The sequence below is a fragment of the Eschrichtius robustus genome, chromosome 3 (assembly GCF_028021215.1).
Source record: "Eschrichtius robustus isolate mEscRob2 chromosome 3, mEscRob2.pri, whole genome shotgun sequence".
In the NCBI taxonomy this organism is placed as follows: domain Eukaryota; kingdom Metazoa; phylum Chordata; class Mammalia; order Artiodactyla; family Eschrichtiidae; genus Eschrichtius; species Eschrichtius robustus.
In genome coordinates, this window is record NC_090826.1 from 16,132,842 (window position 1) to 16,148,570 (window position 15,729).

Sequence of the window (15,729 nt, forward strand, 5' to 3'; positions counted from 1 at the left end):
TAAAAAAAAAAAAAAAACTGTTTTGGAAGGCAAGATTTTTGTCCCTATGATTTTCATCCCCTGGCGTTATGCCTGTGAATATGTTATCTTAAATGGCAAAAAGGACTTTGCAAATGGAATTAATGTTATTAATCAATTGACTTTAAAATAGGGAGATTATCCCGTATTATCGAGTGGGTCCAAGGTAATCAAGTGCGCCACGTGGGAGAGGGGGGCAGAGAGATGGGCAGAAGAGGTGCATTGGAAGGGAGGCTTCACAGAAGTAAGGCAGGAGGAGAGTCAAAGAGATTGGAAGCAGGATTCCCTGGTGGTGCAGTGGTCAGGAATCCACCTGCCAATGCAGGGGACACGGGTTCAAGCCCTGGTCCAGGAAGATCCCACATGCCGCGGAGCAACTAAGCCCATGCGCCACAACTACTGAACCCGCGCGCCTAGAGCCCGTGCTCTACAAGAGAAGCTACTGCAATGATAAGCCCACGAACCGCAACGAAGAGTAGCCCCTGCTCGCCGCAACTAGAGAAAGCCCACGTGCATCAATGAAGACCCAATGCAGCCAAAAATAAATAAATAAAATAAATAAATTTATTTTTTTAAAAAATCCATTTAAAAAAAAAAAGGGATTGGAAGCAGGAGAGGGACTCTATCGTCCAGGCTGTCTTTGAAGGGGCACAGGCGCCAGGAAATGCCGGCTACCTCCAGAAACTGAGAATGACCATGGCTGACAGCCAGCAAGGAGATGGGAACCTCAATCCTACAGCCACATAGGAATAAATTCTGTCAACAATCTGCAAATGGATTCTCCCCTAGGACCTCCAGAAAGAAATGCAGTCCTGCCATACCTTCAGTTCAGCCTTGTGGAATTCTAAGCACAGAAACCAAGCCACGCTGTACCTGGAATCTGACCTACAGAATTATGAAATAATAAATCTGTGTTGTTTCAGGCAACTAAATGTGTGGTAATTTGCTACAGCAGCCATAGGACACTAATGAAAAGCTCTATATGTAAAGCTGCCATATGGCCAGAAGAGTGTGCTATCAAATAGGAAAACCTAGCAAGCCACCCAGAACCTTTACCTCTGTATGGCTGTTAGCATAACTGATGCCATCCTGGGCCCGTTCAGTTCCTCCTGTCCTTTCACGGACCCTACCTAGGGCTGTACAGGGTAGTAAATCTCTTCTGTGTAGGGCTTTGTAGTTAATAGATATTGTTTAATTATGATTAAGTCCAGGTGGGCTCTATGCTCTGGTAGTCTCCAAACAATGATGAAGACCTTCCCCAACGTATTCCCACTGCCCACAAGACTAGTTACCCATTCATAAATCTTGATTTAAAAGTGCTCTTCCTGTTTTCAAGTACCTACCCCCACATGCTAGGTAAATACAGAATTGTCCCAATGGCCCCTCCGTGCTGCGGAGCGCAGCTGCGAATGCTTCCAAATTGTCACCTGCCCAATCCCACCCTGTGAGTACCTTACCCTATAATCAACTGATCCATTGATTATATGGAGCTGCCTGCCTCGTTTTTCTGTCCCAAGGTATCTTAGTTTGGTGGGTACTTTTTGTTCCCTCCATCCTCCAACAACCTCTGCATTCAATTGTCACTGAGAGTGCAGAAAAACAAGACATTATGAAATAAACAGAAGAGAGCAGATGTATCTAATCAAAGCTACTGTAAGATATAGAAAATGAAAATCAAAGCATTTCAGCAGAAGAAAATTCCCCCCAAAGCACAAGCACACGGAACCAAACAGATTAAAAATATAACTCAACACCCCAATGTGAATAAAGTTTCCTTAAACAAGCACTCACAGATGTGAAATTTTCAAATCAGAAATCCAAAATCTTGAAATGGACAAAAATGAAGATGTCAAGTGGGACATTAACACAAAACGAGGAAAGAATTTTTTAAAAACTTAAGATATGTAGACCAAAGTACAAGAAAGACCAAATTCAATTAAAGACATAAAGGGTATTAAGAAAAGGCATGAAAACAGCCAAGAAAAATTTAAAACTAAAGACATTTAAAGAGGAAAAAGTATCAGCTTTATGCTTTGGCAAGATCCCTTGGTCGCCTGTGTTGAGTGGGGATGAGGAGGGGGGAGCAGGTGGCCAAGGAGGACATTATGAGGCCCAGATCACCCGGAGGATGCTCTGAACGACACACAAGTGTCTGTCACAGATGGCACAGCCTCATTCTCCTCTTGTCCTCACTCCCCAAGCTCAGCCGGGTAGCTGCCTTTCTGTTCCCCGAACCTCGGACCTCATTCCGGGCACTGGACGGTCTCTCGGCCCAGACCGCTCTTCCATCAGGTCCCACCTGAGAAGTCACCACCTCCACCAGAACGGTCCTGTCCCCCCCCCCCTAAGGTGGCCCCAGGAACTTCTGGGGTTCTGCTAATGCTCGGTGCCTCCATCTGGGTGCTGGTTGCACAGGGCACTCACTTTGTGGAAATGAATTCAGTCGTGCATTTGTGATTTGGGCATTGGTACTTAAAAAAAAGTAAAAACATAAAAATAAAGCCGCCCCTACCTCCTGCCAGCCCCCCATTCTCTTCATCGGGCTACCCCTCCCTAGAGTCTCTTGCTTCTTTCTCTGCTGCGTTGTTTCTTACACACACACACACTTCCCCTGGAACGCGAGCTCCAAGAGTGCAGAGACGCACCTGTCACCGTGACAGCTTCCAGAATAGGACGTGTCATACAGCAGGCACCGAATACATCCACGCAGGTGTCAAGACCGGGTGTGAAGGCCCCGCCCAGCGTTGCCGGCGTGTGGGGGCGGGGCCAGCGGGGGCGCGGCCTGAGCCCAGGGCCTCACCTTCCTCTGCATTTTCTCCAGCAGCTTGCTCTTGGCCCTCACTTCCTCCTGGATGGAGTCGTAGACGTTGAGCAGCACCCAGTCCCCGCTGTCCTCGTCCGAGTTCTGCAGGGCTGCCACCAACTGCTTCTTGCGCTCGTCCGCATACCGCTTCCGCCGCCTGTGCTTCTCCTTCAGGTCCTTGTTCTTGGCCTGCTCCCCCCCGACCACCTGCTGCTCCAACAGCTGCAAGCTGCCCTCACAAAGGAGAAAGCAAACGTGACAAAGTCTGCCGAGCACTGAGCACTGGATGTCCAGCCTGATCTCATCGACTCCTTCCAACAACCCCACTTCACAGACACGTAAACTGAGGCCCAGAGAGGTGAAGCTGCTGGCTCGGAATCAGACCCGGCATTCCTGCCAGATCTCCCTGACTCCAAGCCTGTGTGCTCAGCCACCCAGCTGGTTCTGCCCCACAGGAAGGGCGAGAGTCTCCCGCTGGAGCCAGAGCTGCTCCACCCGCCTCCCGCCTCCGGGGACTGATGGTGCCACCACAGAGCAGGCTCGCGGCCGTGCTCCCAGGCAACCTCAGGGATCAGAATACCCCTGGGCTATGGAGAATGTTCCATACAGTCAGTGCATAATGTTTAATCAGGGAACATTATGAGCAGTTCGTTTTTTAAAATATTTGTATCTAAAATGCTAAAAAAATATTCAGAGTTTTGCCTTTAAAAGTACAAATTTGAAATAACTACAGAGGCTTATGTAGAACTCCCTACTCTCTAATAAAGCACCACAGAAGTATTTTAGACTCTGCCTCTTTCCAAAGGGACATAAGGGGAGTATAACCAAAGACGTTCCCAGGATTCATAACAGGATAGGAGCTCATGCTCAAGGGAAAGAACGGGACCACGCAAACCGAGCAGCCGGGCCCAGACCTGCTTCAGGCTCAGTTCTCAGCTCGACGGCAGCCAGGATACAGGGGAGTCACATCCAAGTCACTGCTCTGCTTAAGACCCTTGTAGGGTCCCCATCAGGATGAAGCCCAAGCCCCGGGGGCACACAGGGCCTCCCTGTCTCACCTCCCTCTGCCGCCACCACCCCTAACTCACTCCAGCTTCAACTCAGGGCGGCTGCTTCTCCAGACACCCAGACTGTTTCCACCCTCTGCACCTTAGTGCCACCTTAGGTGCGCCCTGTACCTCAAATGCCACCCCTGAGGCATCTTCGTGCAAACCTTATTCAGGTGTCCCCTCTTCTGAGAAGCCCTCCTCGACCACACTCCAGACCACACCATGAAAGCCGCCACATGTGCCATGTGTTTTCTGTGTGCGCGACACCAAGCTCCCGCCTCTGTAGGCGTCGTCTCATTTGACCCTCACAGCAAGCTTCTCGAGATTCTCACTATCACCCACTGTATAGACGAGAAGCTGAGGCACAGAGAGGTTAACCTCAGCCTAGGTGGCAGAGCTGGGAAGTGGTGGAAGCGGATGGGAACCCAGGCAGTGACTACACAGAACCTGGTTCTAACTGCTCCAGAACCTGCCTCCCCGGGCCTCGTGCACCTGCCTGCCCCTGGACTGAGAGCCCCTTGAAGGCCAAGGTGACATCCCATCTATGCTTGCATCCTGGTGCCCAGCACGTAGTAGTTGCTCAGTTAATGTTTGAACCGTGGACTGTGGGGCCCGGAGGGGGCTGAACCCCTGGCCGTGGGGCTGACTCTGTCATGGAGGTGAGCCTGACAGTAAGCTCATCTACAGAGGTGAGAACCAAGGCTCAGAGATGTTAAGCGACTTGCACAAAGCCGCAGAGCAAGTGAGGAAAGCCCGGACCCGCAGGTGGCCTCAGGGTGTATTTGGGGTGGCTTGTCCCTAGGGGGAGCACATCTTCCATCAGGGAGGAACTGGAGGCTCGGCTGGCACCTGGGGAAAGCCTGCATCGCCTGCCCTGAGCTCCTGAAGCCTGCAGGCCTGGCCCCTCGAAAACCAGGCGGGGACAGTCCCTTCCCTCCCTCCTGGAGCAGCTGATCCCCCGCAGGCGCCCTGATGGGATCTGGTGGCACCTGTGCTGCTTCGTGAGCAGAGCCCTGCCACCTGGCTGCCCCGAGAAGTGACCATCCCTGCCCCGCTGCTCCTGGAGAGGATCAGCCACATCAGGAGAAGACCTGGGTGGGGTTCAGGAAGAATCTATGGGCACCTCCACCCCTGCGCGCAGGGCATAGCTCCCTCCCGCCCCACGTGGGGTCCCACCACCCCCCGGGCTCAGGTGCTTACCGGGCAAGCACCTGCTGCTGGTCCACAGTGGGCAGTAGGTCATCGGTCAGCACTGCCACCTCCATACTGTCCCTTCTCGCAGTTGTCATGGCCAGCAGAGACTGAGGCTGAGCCTCCAAGGCCACCTGGGCTTCACCCTCGGCTCCCACACTGGGCTCTGCTGCCAACACCACCTCCTCGGTCACTCCCGGGCCCAGGTCAACCTCCTGAGCACAAAGAGAAACCCAGGTGGAGGCGGGAGGCCAACTCCTGGACACGAGCTCACAGCGGCCTCAATCCCAGACGGGGGCAGCCTGGCCCCTGGCAGTCTGGGACGGATCACTTCTGGCTCGGGCACACCCAGTTATACAAAAATGCACCATTTCCACCAACAGCCCCCCAAAACGGTCCCCCAGCTCCCTCTCCCACCCCTCACCCTCCAGGCTACACACGGCAGCCAGGGGGATTTTCTTAAAATATAAATTGATCCTTCACAGCTTCCCATCACATTTGCAGTAAAATCCAGTTTCTTCCATGGGCTGCCGCACCCTCCGTGCCCGCTCCCTGCCTTCTCCCCCCAACCCCATCCATCCTGCCACTTCTCTGACCTCCTTTTCTGTCACTGAGAAAGTCAAGATCTTTCCAACCCCAGGACTCTGACACTTGCTGACCCCTGCTTGGTGCTCCCCCCGGCACCTTCTTCCTGCTTCGGTCCCATCTCAATGTCACCTGCCGGCCGGGGCGTCCCAACCTCCCTGTCTACCATCTCCTAAGAACCTGCAGCACCGGCTCCTACCCAGAGATCAGGTCCAGAAGCCGGCAGATCGCTTTCTCTCTCCACAGATGTGGGCAGATTTAAAGCCTTCCTCCCACTGCCCTTGGCCCGTTGTGTTCTCTGAAGCAGAAGAGAAAACAAGGGTGGGGTCTGAGAGCAGCAGAGCTCAAAATGGGCCCCCCACCCCCGCAGGGGTTCCCTGATGGTGCCTCCGGGGCCCCCAGCCCCTGCTCTGCGGCCCTCCTCCACTGCATACGATGGGCCTCTATGCTTTAGACAAGGGCTCCACGGCTGAGGAAAGTCTGAAAATCGCTGTGGATCAGTGGCCTTTTATTGACAAATCAACAAAAAGAGAGGTGATGGCTCCTCTGATTTGCACGCTGCTTTGAGATGGGAATAAGCTGGGGGAGGGCTGGGGTTGTTGTCCCTAGTTTTTTTTGGTTTTGTTTTTGTTATTTATTTATTTATTTATTTATTTATTTGGCTGCACTGGGTCTTAGTTGCGGCCCGTGGGATCTTCACTGCCACGTGCAGGACCTTCGTTGCGGCGTGTGGGATCTAGTTCCCTGACCAGGGATCAAACCCGAGCCCCCTGCATTGGGAGCGCAGAGTCTTAACCACGGGACCACCAGGGAAGTCCCTGTTGTTCCAGTTTTACGAGTGAGGAAACTGAGGCCAGAGAGGGAGGAGACAAGCGGAAGCATCCGGGAAGAATCAGGCCCCTGGAAATGCCCCCGCCCGTCAGCACTCACAGTCCTGGGCAGGAGGTCGTCGGCCGCCTCAGCTTCAGACCTGAGGTCACCAGGCTCCAGCAGATCTGTCCGGGAGGGGTGCTTGCAGGAGAACGGGGGCAGGGGGAAGAGGAGTGGTTGGGCCAGAATCATCCTTTGCTGCCCTGCCCTGCCCTGCCCTGACCTCCCCCTTCAGCTCCCCACCTGCTCACCAACCCCACCACCTCTTCCTGAGGGAAGGAGGGGAGACTAGATGAGGGGGGAGAACAGGGGAGAGAGGAAATGGGGGAGAGAGGAGAGACACTGCTATGTTGCAGGAGCGTTACCTGCATGACCTCATGTGAAGCACGTGTCAGTATCCCCATTTTATAGATGAGGAAACTGAGGCCCAGAAAGGTGACTGGACAAGGTCACGCAACTGAGTGAGTGGTAGAGCTGGGATCTGAGCCCAGGTCCGATTCAAAGGCCTGTGGTCTTTATACCCACAGAATCACACACACGGGAAGGGAAGGGAAGGGAAGGGAAGGACAAAGGGGAGAAAAGAGAAAAAAAGATTTTTAAACATAAAAACAGAGGGTTGAAAAGGGAGAAGGCACTGGACAAAGGGGCAGGACGGAGGAAGAGCAGCATCTCAGGATTCCTGGGTAGCCCCTGAAAGGTAGCTGGATTCTCACAGAAACTCCTCCCCCACAAGAGCATGAGGGTTGACCAAGGCCACCTCCAGCTCTTTCAGGCCTGGAGCTCAGTGTAACGATGGCAACCAGCAAACTCCCTGCACAGATGTCCCTCCGTCAGCAAAACAGGTGCCCAGCTGGCATCGCCTGGGATCTCAATCCCAACCTTCCTACTGATTTACAGAGCGTTAGACAGAGCCTCTCTTTCCCAGACCCCTGAACACCTGAGCTGTCGCCACGCCAGAGCCACCGCAGAGATGGCGCCGGCGGTGCTGGAGCGGCAGAGGGTAGACGTCTGCACGTGCCCAATGACCTCTGTGCCCCAGCTGAGCTCTGCCCCCATGGCATCCTGCATGACATCAGCTACCTGCGTGGTGACCTTGGGTACGTCTGCCTGGGGCACGTCCAGCCCGGCCACCGTGGAGGACAGCCTGGCCAGCTTGGCTTCCACCTCGGCAAATGGGTCGTGCAGGCCCGGAAGTAGCTCCAGGGCCCTCAGGTGGGGCTCTTCTCCCTGGAGGAAGGGCTCCTCCTCCCACAGGGGCTCCGTGGCCTCCCGGCTGACATCCTCATCCAGGAAGTGTCCACTCGGGGCCTCCACCTCAGGCACAGGGCCCTCCAGGCTGGAGGGCTCCCTGGGCCCAGGGAAAGCCGTGGAGATGAAATTTTCTTCGAGCGTGGAAGACTCATCAGACCCAAGAGAAACCTCCGACTCGGAGGCCTCCACCTTGGGCAGTTCCTCAAACCTGGAAGAAACCTCAGTCTTGAAGACACCCTCACTGGGCAGGGTGCCAGGCATGGAGTAGATCTCGGGTTTCACGGCCATCTTGTACTGGAAAGTAGGTGAGTACTCAGAACTGCTGGCGAACTCAGCCCTGGACATGACCTCGGCCTTGTAGAGGACTTCTGCCTTCAGGACAGCCTCTGCAAGTAGAGACCTTCCTTTAGCTTTTTACAGGGTGGACAGGCGGGACCCTTCCCTGGAAGCCGGCCCCAAGCTCACCATCTCCAAGAGACCAGCTTAAGAGTCAGAGCCTCCCAGGCCCCCAAATACTGGCTTCCCATCTCTGCCCGTCTGCGCATCAGAACTCAAGGCCTGTCTCCTTCTACCTCTTCCAGGAAGCTCCTTCCCTGACCAGCTCCGTGATCTTTCCATTCTCTGACCTCCCCAGCCAGCCATTATGTGCTGGGCTCTTACCACTCTGCCTTGGGTCTGCTCTTAATACATAAACTGACTTCCCTGCAGGTATTATTGTCTCCAAGGCAGAGAGCTCCCGATCAGCAGGTTCCACACCCAAGACCCTCAGGGGCCTCGCCGGAGCCTCAGGGCCCTTATCCACAGGATAAGCTAGAGCCATGGGATATAATGAATGCTGTGGATGGATATTAGCGAGACCAAATAAAATCCCTTGGAGGCCTGATATTCAAAGTGGCCTGGAGGGAACACTCCCAAGGACAGAAAGTGCTAGAATCTGCCCTTCCCTCTTCTTCCAGGTCTACACCAAGAGGGGCATCTCCCTGCCATCTGGGATGGGCCTCCTGCTCCCAGCTCATGGGCAGTAGACCAGCTCCTTTACAACCCAACCTCTTCTTTGTCACCGTGTCCTGGGCTCCCCTGAGAAAGTCCTGATGTCCCCTTTGCTGAAAGAGACATCCACTCCCTAGCTCATGGCCTGACCCTCTCCAAGCCTGAGTTTGCACACCTGCAATGTGAGGATGCGGTGAGTCCCAACTCACTGAGGGAGTTCGGGAGAAGCACCTACCTACCCAGTACCTGGCACACGCAATGCCCAATAAACGGTACCAATGATATGAACATACTGTCATCATTACGAGGTGGATGTTATAGTAACTGAGTATAGTATTTGAGTATTAGGAAGTCTGGGCTGCCTGGCAGCACAGGTATCTGAAAGATAGTGGTGGGACGGAACATTCTAGAATGTCAAATAGAAGATAAAAATTTCCAGGAAGGTAAAAGTTCTTGCTAATGATTAAATGCTTATTTGGGGATGTGGTTGCTTTGGTAACAAATGGTCTCAAATGTGAAAAGAGACTGTAGAAGATGTAGAAACTGGGGGAAAGGACTTACCCATAAAACATGGGTGATATGTTATAGCTCTAAGTCAACCTTGGGCGGCGATCCAGCCTGTGGCCAAGGCATCACGAGGCGGTGCTGTGGGTAAGAATACTGGCTCTGGAATCAGACTGCTGGGTTCAAGTCCTGGCTCCACTTTACCAGCTGTGTGACCATGAGCAAGTTACTTAGCCTCTCTGGGCCTCAGTTTCCTCATCTACAAAGTGAGGGTGACTGTGGTGCCTGCCTTGCTGGGCTGTTGTGAGGACTAAATAGAACTGAGCCTGGTGCATGGAAAGTGCTCTATAATGTCAGTCAGTGGGGTGAGGAGGAGAGTAGGCTGGCCTCCCTCCTGACGGCTGGCGGGGCGGGGGCTCACCTGTCTCCTTGCGCAGGTTCTCCTCCAGTGTGGACAGCTTCACATCGTACGAGTTGCGCATGGCAGTGATGTCCTCCTCCAGCCGGGCCCTGGACTCCTGCTCTGCCTCATAGTCGGCCCTCAGCCGGGCCAGGCGCTCTTCGTACTCCTGGCAGAGGCGGGGGGGATAACAAGAGGGGCAGCATTTTACCACCACTTCAAAACGCAGCTTTCAGTAATCCTCTTTTGTCATTCAAACAATCCAGAAAATACAAATAAGCCAAAAGAACAAAATTAAAATTACCTCCGCAACACTAGATGATTCCTGGCTGGTGAAGACCCTTCTGCACTTTTCTCTATACATTTTTAATGGGCTAATAATATGCATATCTGTCTGTAATCTATTTTTTCCACAAAGCAATAGATCATGAACACCTTTCTGCATCAAAAAATATGTTTTAACCAAATAGTCCTCAAGCCATCAAAGACAAAATGTATTTTTATGCATCTGCTTCTCTCTCCATCTTTGCCATCACCACTAGCTCTCGTCCGGGCCTGGTTCCCCACCTCCACTCTTGCTCCAAACCTTTCTCCACATGGCAGCTACGCATCCATAGATCATGTTTCAGTGGCTTCCCAAGTTGGAGGATAAAAATCTAACCTCTTCAACTTGACCTCCAGTCACCAGTGATCTGGACAGCCCACCCCATCTTTGCCACTCTTGGGCACGCCAGGTGCTTTCCACTCCTAGACACGCCCACTCCCCCCCATGCCCCCCACCCCGCCAGCCTCAGGGCCTTTGCCCTCACTCCCTGGCAAGCTCTTCCCTTTAGTCCTCGGCTTGGTAACAACCTCTCAGAGAGGCCTTCCCTGGTTACCCTCTCAGAAGATCGCCACCACCACTCTCTGTCACTTCACTTATTTCTTCTTAGCCTGGATCATAAGTTCCATCATTCTCTGCATTTGTCTGATTATAGATTAACCGTCTAGCTTCCCCACCAGAGAACACGCACCCTCCCGTCTTGCAGCCTCGGTGCTGAGCAGAGAGGAGGGACTCGGGGAATCGCCGCTGAATCAGCAAGTGCGTGAAGCAGAACTGCTAGGCAGGCTATTCAGGTGTCTGATATGCGTCCCCCACAGGGAGGGCCGGGCCTTTATGAACTAATGTTTGTCTGTGATCCGCTGTCTTCTGGAGCTGCTCCTGACAGAGGGGCCTGCAGCGGCAGTAAGCCAGAGGGGCGGGACGGGGTTAAAGATGGGAGATCCCCTGCACACGCCCACCCCTCCAGATCCCCCAGGAAGTACAGAACCAGCATAGAATCCTACAACAGCACAGACAGCAAGACCTGGGCTCTCGGGGTGGAAGAGGAGACAGACAACCATTAAAATTTAACGTCTTCTGGGACTTCCCTGCTAGTCTGGTGGTTAAGACTCTGCACTCCCAATGCAGGGGGCCTGGGTTCGATCCCTGGTTAGGGAACTAGATCCCACATGCCGCAACTAAACAGCCCACATGCTGCAACTAAAGATCCCGCACGTGGCAACGAAGATCCTGCGTGCCGCAGCTAAGACCCGGCACAGCCAAATACATATTTTTTTTTAAATGTAACATTTTATGCAGCACAGTTGAGATGCATTGAGCCTCAGGGCGATACCTGCAACGTTACTGAGAGCCAGGGAGGGTCCAGACTTGCCCAGAACCACGCAGCTCTCTGATGGCCTCGTGGAGACCTGTAGCCCACGCCCCATCTGCTTTCTCCTGCCCCTGCCCCCGCCCTCGCCTTCTTCCTCATCCAGCTGGGATCCCAGGGCCCAGCACTACATCCATCCCTCAGCAAGCACCCCTGACTCCCTCACTTCAGCACCCTCCCCTGCTCCCTCCAGCACAGCCCTGACCCCAGTTAAACCCAGGCCTAGGCCCAGTGGCACCTACACCCTCAAAGACCTGGCTGGAGATGCACACATGGACCCGCACACACGCACCTGCACACACGCACCTGCACACACGCACACACGGCAGCACCGGCTTCCTTTCTTACCTGTAAATGTATGATCCCGAATCTCAGAAGGACCTCTAAGTGGTGTCCCACCCCTTCCTAGTCCTTCCAGCTTCCCTCTCTCCGAAACCCTCCGCTCCCCCCATTTCCTGTCTCGTCCTCCACAGAGAGCCCTGAAGAGGGCAGAGGTGAACTCCCTCACCCTCCCTCTGCCCGAAAGCTCTGTGTCCTCTTGTGACGGAGGACAAACCATCCAAAGCCGAACCCCCCCACAGAAGGACTCTGCTCCTTCAGTCCCCCCTCCCTCCTATACCTCGGACTTCTCCCTCGGCACTAGATCATTCCCCACAATCCACAAAACATGCTCTACTGCTTCCTTTTTTTTGCCACACCATGTAGCTTGCGGGATTTTAGTTCCCTAGCCAGGGATCCAACCCAAGCCCTGGCAGCGGAATCCTAACCACTGGACCACCAAGGAATTCCCATGCTACTTCCAATATTAAAAACAATAAAACTCTGCCTTGGGCCTACCTGCGCCTCTGGCTCCAGCGCCCAGCGCCTAGTAGGTGCTCAGAAAATGCTTGCTGAGGACTGAATGGGGTAGGGGGGCTAGAGCACAAATCCAGACCTCCGAGCCCCAGCTGGCACCTGTTACACAGCCCAGCCTCTTCCAGCAGCAGGAAAGCCGCCTTATACCCACTCTAGAGATGAGGAAACAGGCTTGGAGAGCTTAAACAACCTGCCCGGGCACAGAGCCCGCAAGAACTGGACTCACAGAATGTAAAAGCCGGATGAGCCCTAGGAATCTTCTCGTCCAAATCCCCTGGTGCAGCTAGAGACGGAAGCCCACGAAGTCAAAGCTGCAGCCCATGGCTGAGCCGACTCCTGGCCCGGCACCCTCTCTGTTACACACAGGGGCCACCTCCCTCATCCTCAGCATCCTGACTGGTTCAGGAATGGAAAGGAAAACACAGTCTAGGCACACAGAGAGTCTTAAGTGAAAGAACAAATGGAAGGGAGGACAGACCCCCTCAACTCTTCCTCTGAGTGTGGCTCACAGAAGAAACTACAAGGCCATAAAATAGACTTGGTGGTGGCAGCCCCAGGGGACAGCGGTCTGACGCAGCGTCCACTAGGCTGCCCTTGAGGAGGAGGCAGGCGACCCCAACCCCAGAGCAGAAGGACCCTTCAATCACTGGCTACTCCAGCAGCCAACCCAGAACAGCGTTCTTCTCCCTTATGACCACTAGGGGGAGACAGCGCCCTGCATATCACACAGCCAGGATGCCTGCCCACCCAACCCGGCTTCCTCAGGGAGGAGGCTTCCATCCCAGCCCCAGGCCAGCCCCCCCGCCCCCCGCCCCCCTTCCCCATACTGCTTTGTGACCAACGTCCACCTGTCCCTACGAGATTCCAAAACACACCCTGAAGCGCAACCTCTCTCATCCTGTGGGCTTGCGCTCAGCCATCCCCAAAGGCCCCCTCCTCCCGGGACCTCCCCACCCCACCCCGGGGAGCCGGGCCCAGGGCTCCAGAGCTAGCCTGCCCCTGCCCCTGCCCCAGGAGCTCCCAGAGCAGCAGAGGAAAAGGCAGAATGAGCGGCTGAGTTCCCAGAACCTTGACAGGGGCCCGGATGGGGCCGTCCAGGAGCTACAGTTGAGCCTCTCCCCAAACAGTGAAAGCCTCCACCTGTCATGGGCAGCACCTGGGGGCTCTTTGGTCGATTTCTCCCAGCCTTCCAGCCCGCAGGACCGAGATTCCCCCAGGCCGTACCCGGTCTGCCTCCCAGAGGCTGGGCCTCAGGCCCCCGCAGCCTGCCCAGGGCCTCTGGGGGCCCCAGGGCTGCTCCCATCTGAGGTCATAGTTGAGTGGCAGAGGCCCCAGTCCCCGCAGAGCTGTCCTTCCCTGGCATTAGGTTTTCCACCAGGAAGAAGCCAGTGCCCTACCTACAGGGACCATCGAATGTCAAACCCCACCACATGCTCAGGTCTCAGAATGCGGCCCTCAAATGGCAGGAACCTCCGGAAATCAACAGAGCCTGGAGTCAGGACGGAGCCTAAGCCAGGGGTAGGAGGCGCTGCATGTCTGGCTGTGTAAGTGCCCCTGGGGTCAGCTCCGCATCTGTAAATCAGGGTGCTACCTACCCTGCTGGGTCCCAGTGTGCTGGAAGCCACAGTTGTGGGAGGACCCAGGTGCCCCGAGGTGACAGCTTTTGCTGGGAGGTTAACGCCCCACTTATCCACTGGTCAAGTCAAATGGGTGCCCAGGGGTCCCCACGGCCCACCCAGGCTGCCTGCTCTCAGCCCAGAGCCCTTCCATCCTGACCTCTTCGCCGAGGCACTGGCCGTCCCTACCGCCAGGGATGCCCTCTCCATTGCCATCAATCCACAGCCAGCCCTTCATGCAGTACAGACGAGAGATGGCGCCCCTGCAGACGCCCACAGCCCTCTCTGTTCTGCACACAGAGGCACCGACGGGGGACGGACTGTACTCTGGAGTCAGGAAACCGAGTTCAAATCCCGGCTTAGACTCTCCTTAGCTGTGTGACCTTGGGCAGGTCATGGCACCTCTCTGAGCCTCAGCTTTCTGAGCTCCAAAGGGAGATTGGAGTACCAACCCCAAGGTGATGGTGGCGGGGAAATGGTATCGTTCTGGAGACGGTCTCCTGCTGGGCCCCACCTGCCTGCCCCTTCTCCACCTGCCCAGGGCCTCACCTCCCGGATCAGCTGCTTCTCGGCCTCCGTGTCGTGCTGGATCACAGATGGGGGCAACAGCTTCTCTTCAATCTGGACGGGGTTTGGGGGCACCTGATTGTTCAGCAGGGCTGGGAGAAAAGCAGAAATGAGGGGCTGAGACCAAGGTGCACATGGTTTGCAGGAACTAAGCAAAAATCCGTAAAAAGGCAACTGTGTGCTCATTCAAATAAGACCTCAAAGTACTGAACTTATTTCAAGCATGCCTCTGTGTAAGATGCTCATATACTCATCCAACAAGTATTTCTTGAGCACCTACATGTTCCAGGGCCTGGAACTAAACAAAACAGACAAGACTCCACACACACATTGTTTTCAACTGGGGGAGAAAGGTAAGCAAAATGCATAACATGTTAACAAGGTGATATTTTCTAAGAAGAGAAGGAAAGCAGGGAGGGTGCTGAGAAGTAAGGATCAGGGGGAAGGGCTGCAATTTTAATAGTGTGGACAGGAAAGACCTCTTAGACAAGGTGGGAGGAAAGCAGTTATTTGAAGGAAGTGAGGGAGTGGGGCGGGCAGAGATCCTGGGGACAGACAGAAAGGAATGGTGAGTGCAAAGGTCCTGTGGCAGGCAGGGGCTGTGACTGTTCCAGGAACAGCCGGGAGGCCACTGAGGCTGGAGCAGAGTGAGCGAGGGAGAGTACGAGCGAAGAGCAGGTCAGAGAGGGAAACTCGCAAGCCGTGGCGAGGGCTTCAGCTTCAACTCTGGGTTAAACCGGGCCATTGGAGGGTTTGGGCAGGGCAGTGAAAGGACTCGCATTTGAACAGGAGCTCCCTGGCTGCTGTGTGGAGAATGTACTGGGGGGACAACAGCACAGATTCTGGACCTGCTTTAAAGGTAGAGACAACAGGATCTACTGCTGGATTAGACTGAGGTTTGAGCAAAAGCGAGAAGCCCAGGATGACCCCAAGGTTTCTGGCTTGAACACCTGGAAGGAGAGAGGTGTCACTGGCTGGGGACAGCTGCAGGACAAGCAGGTCTGGGAAAGGTCGAGAGTTCAGTGTCCAATATGTTAAGTTTGGAATGACAATTAGATAGATGGCCAGATGTCCAAGTCTGGAAATCAGAGGACATGGTTTATCAATCAGGTTTGGGTTTTATTTCCTGATGTTTTTGACAGCCTGGGGGACTTGATGGCCAGGAAGAGACTGCCCCTCCCAGGGCCAGCCAATTCCTAGAGGGAGTAAACAGCTTGTCCAGAGGAGCCCCCCTTTCATATGCAAACCAACCAATTCCGAGTCCACACCCACCTCTATCTAACTCTCCCACACAGCCAGTATTTCCCCTGCCCAAAGTCAACCGGGGCCTGGACCAGGC

At 54.5% G+C, this 15,729-nt stretch overlaps 1 protein-coding gene across 2 annotated transcripts in view; it reads right to left on the minus strand.

The window, feature by feature from the left end:
- KIF17 (kinesin family member 17) overlaps window positions 1-15,729 on the minus strand; it is a 47,609-nt gene that overhangs the window by 12,291 nt on the left and 19,589 nt on the right. For both annotated transcript variants that reach the window (XM_068537758.1, XM_068537757.1), the window contains exons 6-11: window positions 14,373-14,482; window positions 9,683-9,830; window positions 7,597-8,153; window positions 6,577-6,657; window positions 5,071-5,276; window positions 2,819-3,050 (exon numbers count right to left, since the gene is read on the minus strand). In XM_068537758.1, the coding sequence (XP_068393859.1) occupies window positions 2,819-3,050; window positions 5,071-5,276; window positions 6,577-6,657; window positions 7,597-8,153; window positions 9,683-9,830; window positions 14,373-14,482 (1,334 nt within the window). The remainder of the gene's footprint in view (window positions 1-2,818; window positions 3,051-5,070; window positions 5,277-6,576; window positions 6,658-7,596; window positions 8,154-9,682; window positions 9,831-14,372; window positions 14,483-15,729) is intronic.